The following is a 6,000-nucleotide window of genomic DNA, read 5'->3' as shown; positions in this document are numbered from 1 at the left end:
GATAATTCCTTTAATTTTTTTTACTGAGAATTTCATTTATGAGTACTATTGTTACATCATTCCCCCTTTCTCTCCCTTTTCTCTAATTCCTCCTGAGCCTCGGACTCTTGTGCAAATTCATGGTCTATTATTCTTTAATTATAATTATTTCATATATATACGAGTGTACGAGTTTATAAATATAACCTGCTGAGATCATTTAATATTGTTCAAGCTTCTTTAAGACAGACCTCTTGGGATTGACTAACCTATCAGGGGTTATGTCCCTAGAGAAGACTGATTCTCACTCTCAATAACTATTAATAATCAGTAACTCTTCCTTAGGAGTGTAGCCTTGTGAGAATTCTCCCATCTAAGTTGGCATGTCAAACAGTGTTTTATTTTAGACCGTGTTAAGATACCATGGCTGCAGCTCCTCTGTCATATATAAAAGACTCTTCCTAACATCAGACTTATTGTCTTGATTCTCTGGCTCTTACAAATTTCTGTCCCTTCTTCTGTGATGTGCCCTTACCAGCCATTCTCAACCTGTGGCTCACAACTCCTTTTGGGGTTGTATATCAGATACCCTGAGTATCATTTATTTATATTATGATCCACAACAGTAGCAAAATTACAGTTATGAACTAGCAAGTAAATAATTTTATGGTTGGGGTTGCTATAACATGAAGAACTGTATTAAAGTGTTGCAGCATTAGGAAGGTTGAGAACCACTGACTTCGAATTGGATACGGGAGCTGCACTGTAGATTTATTAAACAGGACAAGACATCCCACAGTCAGTTATTTTCTGTGTTTTGACAAGTTGTGGCTCTCTATAATGACCTGTCTGCTGGAAAACGAAGCTTCTTTGATGAGAGTGAGAACTATGCTTTTTCTGTGGGAATAAAGATAAGTAATAGAATGCAATTAGAAATTATATTGACTCAGTGAATTAGTATTAGTAGCTTCTCTTCTAGGGTCCATGGCCTCACCAGCCATGGGTAGCAGGATAGGTTTACAACAACAGATGTTTTCTCAACTATTGAATGAGACTTAAGTCCAGTTTTAAGACTACTTTTTAACTCTAAGATATGTGTGCCATTATTGCGTCTTTCAGGATATCTTGCTATTTATGTGTAAATAATTTATAAGTTTTTATAATGCTTGGATTTTTATTTACAGAGGAGGGAAATGAGGCATTCAGTGAAAAAACACATGGCATGTTCAAATAAAGTGGGCAGTGATTGAGATAAAGCATAAGTATGTCAAAGAGAAGTCATTGATATACATTTGATAAACGACATTCCAGTGGCTTGTCTTGGAAGCCTGCCTGCATTCCATAACACCCACTCCTCTGCTGCAGACTGCTGCTCAGGATGAACTCTGTGGTTTCTTCCAACAGAAGCCAAAGGTGGAATGAAGGAAATCGAAGCATGGTGTCATCTTTCATTCTGTTGGCCTTTTCAGAATTTCCCCACCTCAGGGTGCCCCTGTTCCTGGGATTCTTGATCATATACACAGTGACTGTGTTGGAAAACCTTGGTATGATCTTTATCATCAAGATTAATCCCAAACTCCACACTCCTATGTACTTTTTTCTCAGCCACTTATCCTTTGTTGATTTTTGCTACACATCTGTAATTGCACCTAAACTGTTAGACCTCTTGCTTGTAGAAGACAAAACTATCTCCTTTGAAGGGTGCATGGCACAATACTTTCTTGGATGTACATTTGTGATTACAGAGATGTTCATGCTAGCGGTGATGGCCTATGACAGGTTTGTGGCTGTTTGCAACCCCCTCCTCTACACTGTGGCTATGTCTCATCAGCTCTGTTCTCTCCTGGTAGTAGTGACTTACATATGGGCTATACTCTTTTCCTCAACCCTCACGTACATCCTTTTACAGCTCTCTTACTGTGGACCTAATGTCATCAATCACTTCTGCTGTGAGTACTCTGCCCTCCTGTCTGTATCCTGCTCAGACACCTCCTTCAGCCAAACAGCATGTCTTGTCATCTCTATGTTTAACGAGGCTTGTTGTCTCCTGATCATCCTCACCTCTTATGCTTTCATTGTTGTCACTGTCACCAAAATTCCCACCAAGGGGGCCCTCCGGAAAGCCTTCTCCACCTGTGCCTCCCACCTCACAGCTATCGGCGTCTGTCACGGAATTGTTCTCCTCCTATATTGTGTGCTCAAATCTAAAAGCTCACTATTTCTTGTGAAAGTGGCCACTGTTTTCCATAGCATGGTCATCCCTATGCTGAATCCCCTCATCTACAGCTTCAGAAACAAAGAGGTTAAAGAGACTCTCAGGAAGTTAGTCTACCTAAAGTATATTTTTCGTTCAATATGACCAAACATGTTTTTAATTACTTTAATAAATACACTTTATATATTTTATTGACAATTTGTAGCTATCTCTATCAATAATAGAATGATATTTATTGGGAAACTAGATGGTACACATAAATTGTATACCCTAAAATACATAAATCTTAGTATGATTCAATAATTACCTATAAGAAGTAGAGAAAGAAAATTATCATTCTAGTCTTCTCAAAATTTAGTATAGTAACATGGAATTTTTAAATCTTTTCTAAAAGTATATTTTACAATTACCAAATACAATTCCAAATATATATATATATATATATATATATATATATATATATATATATATATATAATCAGTACTTAGATGTTCAGGCAGCAACATTAAATATCTAAACAAACAAATAAAATTACATTTAATTCTAAACAGACCATTCTGATACCAAAAATTTACCAAATAAAATATGATTATTTACATGTATATCTATTACTTTCATAGTGTATAGTATGATATAGTTCAGTTTATTTCAGCTTTATAAATTAAACATTTTCTTTGCTGTATTAGAAAATAGCCATAGGATTTAGAGTAGATTCTAATCTTCCAGTTTGTCTTTTGTGATAGTGTAATCATTCAGTGGTTATTGTTATTCATGTAAAACTGAGTTGAGATTGTTTTAGGTTCACTTCCATTGTAAAAGTCATAAACGTGTAATTGTTTTACCCAGGTTCTTTCATAACTGTCTAACATAACATAAAGTATATCGATATTGAAGTAATTCATGCATTCGATGCAGGCATTGGCTATTTATATGGAAAAAAGAGCAATTGTTTAATAATTGCTAGTTATATACTGTAATTAGCCATCCATTTTCACCTGTGATTTTACTGAATAACTGGGGTTTCAAGTCTAGGCTCCTAAACTAGTAAATTTTAGTCTTCAGGCCTATGTGCATGAAGAAAGCTATGGAACATAAATCTCTTCTTATTAGAAGCAGAGTCAGAACTGAGTAATCGAACTCACTTCAAGATTACCTTCATGTCACAGATTACCTTTCACCTGTTACCATTTTATAACTCAGAAGAAACTGAAAGTCTAAGCCCCAAATCTATACAGAAATCTAGAAATGTTTTGTGAACAAACAAAATATTGGAGTAACGGGGTGTCATGCTTAGTCAAGCTATTGATAACATATTTCAGGTGCTAAACTCCATTGCCGTTGTTTTTAGGACAATTTGAATTGGTGTCATCATTGTTATATTACAGATGTTTAAGTGAAAAGTTAAATGTAACTTTTGATTTCCTGAAATTTAAGCACTTCAGGATAAACAAGGAAAATACACATGAAGTGTAACTGAAATATAATCTCATACACTAGCAAAATGACTCCTGGAGATAGTGGAAACAAAGGTAGAAATGTTGAAATATCCTTTTCACTTTTGTTGACTGATTTTACAATGATATAACATGAAATCATGAAAGAATAAGGGGAAAGTGCCAGGTAGTGGTGAGAAATAGGAAAGCAAAGGCTACCAGTAGTGAAGAGAGAAAACAAAGAAAGTCTGACCTAAAATTGACTATTAAGGGTCAGATGTTGTAACTATATTACAATCTCAAAAAAACTATTAAAGAACTATAGAATATGAATTCTTAGGTTTATTCACAAAGTCCCAATCAGTAATGCCCCCAAGTTCTAGGTTTAATTAACTCTAGATAACTATGTGATCATATTCACCAAATTGTCACTGATGATACTTGCAAGTCATTTGTTTTCTTAGTGTGTTTATTGTTGCAAAATTGGTGCAAAAACTGATTCAGACCTGGCTCAAAAAGCTTATGAGAAAGTTAATAAAGAGATAACAAAAAATCTCTTGAATTCTCATACTTTGCTGCAGTTCCCTGTACTTAGTAAATTAGAAATGTATCTAGATAATTTATAAGTGAAATAAAAGAAAATTTCATACTGATTTAACAAATTGTCCTTATATGTATAGTCCTATACTATATCAATCAGTCAAACAAGCAAACACTCTTAGAAGATAATCATTGAGTTTCTGGTTCTTTAGTAATCTCTAGACAGATTTTAGGGTGGTAGTGATTTGAAGTTATTATGTCCAATTCATTAACTACATATTATTGGGTATAGAGAAAGTAACCTTCTTTTACTGACATTAAATCTGGCCTGCGGGAATTTACTCAGGATGGAGAGTCTAGTTCTTAGTGATGACTCCTGTATAGGAGGCTTAATGTTATAACAAGAATATTAGGTTGAACCTCCGAGACATATTTCATTTTGACAGGTAGAATGTATTATGTAGAGGGAGAACAAAACCTCTTAAATGTCTTGAAATATTTGAAAGTATAATCTGAAAGAGAATAAATAGATTGTTAAAAAAATCATTATACTCAAAAATAAATAAATATGTTAGAACATGAAATTGAAAGATTATGAATACAGATATTCTTAAATATGGGATTGCCTGTGATGTTTAGTATTATAGTATGTTTGAAGGATTAGGTGTGAGTACAGGATTCTGAATTTTTGAATGTATAGAAGCAACACTACTAATGAAGACAACAGAACATCTGAACAAAATCAATAATCCTATGATTTTAAAACATACCAAGTGTATTGATAGGTATAGTGCGACCTGAAGAAAGGTCATGTAGATATTCTCAGTTAAAGTTTATCCTAATTATTTTACAAAGTCCAAAATATATTGCCTGAAAAATGTGAATAAAAATAAGAATGCAAGATATAGAACCTATTTCAAGTATGTGAGTGTTATTCCTTGAGCCATATGATTACTTTGTCTCTCAAGGTGTGTAATATAGGGAAGCTGGAAGCTGAATGGGGAATGAATTTCATTCTTGGACCAGACTTTGGTTCTTCTGTCAGAAATTATGCTGACTAGGAGCACTCTGCTATCACCTGCTCTATATTCTGGAGTTATCACATTCCTTATGAAGAGGGCATGCTTTATCATTTGTGTAGTAGTGAACTTGGAGCTCTCCAGGTGGTCATTTTACCTAAATTTTCAATTTTTACTTCATTAAGTGATTGATGGCTGCTGGATATGATCCTAGTATACTGTACAAAAAAATTATTAAATACAGAGAATTTCACTAAAATGCAAGAAAAATGTTCATGAAGTTGTGAGGGAAAAGTGGTGGGGAATGTTAGGGGACAAGTAGGAATGGACAGAAAAGATGTGGATTTGATCAAAGTACATTACATGTATGTATGGAATTTGTAAACAATAAAACAGATCCTAATTATGTACTGCAAGAAATCTTCACTTGTGCCTCCTATATGGTGGCAACAGCAATTTCCATGGAATATTTCCTCATTTTTACACAGTGCTCATACCTTGATCTCACAGCTACTGGTCACTGTAAGCTTGCATTTTACCAAACCACTGTGAGTCTACTGTTGGGTTGTTTACCAATAGACTTGGAAACAAGAAAGCAGTGCTGAACATCAGAAAATTAGTTATAAAAATGTCTTGTCACTGAATATAGTCACACACATACATGTACACTTTCACACAATTTACACTCCCACATACATATACATGTATTCTCACTATTTTTACCAAGTGCTATATATTTCATTGATACTTATTACATTTTCTTCAAATAATAGGGTCATATTTTCAGAACATGGTTACATGTTTTTTTACATAA

At 34.1% G+C, this 6,000-nt stretch overlaps 1 protein-coding gene across 1 annotated transcript; it reads left to right on the top strand.

Annotated features, from left to right (window-relative positions):
• The first annotated feature begins 1,357 nt into the window (after positions 1 to 1,357).
• On the top strand, positions 1,358 to 2,338 carry LOC131908282 (olfactory receptor 1165-like). The gene has a single exon (XM_059259334.1). The coding sequence runs from the start codon at positions 1,358 to 1,360 to the stop codon at positions 2,336 to 2,338; it is 981 nt and encodes a 326-aa protein (XP_059115317.1).
• The last annotated feature ends 3,662 nt before the right edge of the window (positions 2,339 to 6,000 follow it).

Source organism: Peromyscus eremicus, chromosome 4, assembly GCF_949786415.1.
Source record: "Peromyscus eremicus chromosome 4, PerEre_H2_v1, whole genome shotgun sequence".
In the NCBI taxonomy this organism is placed as follows: domain Eukaryota; kingdom Metazoa; phylum Chordata; class Mammalia; order Rodentia; family Cricetidae; genus Peromyscus; species Peromyscus eremicus.
The sequence above is the reverse complement of the archived record's forward strand: the minus strand, read 5'-3'. Positions and strand labels throughout refer to the sequence as shown.

Coding starts and splice junctions, on each gene's coding strand:
- LOC131908282 (XM_059259334.1), top strand. CDS start 1,358: ATGAACTCTGTGGTTTCTTCCAACAGAAGCCAAAGGTGGAATGAAGGA.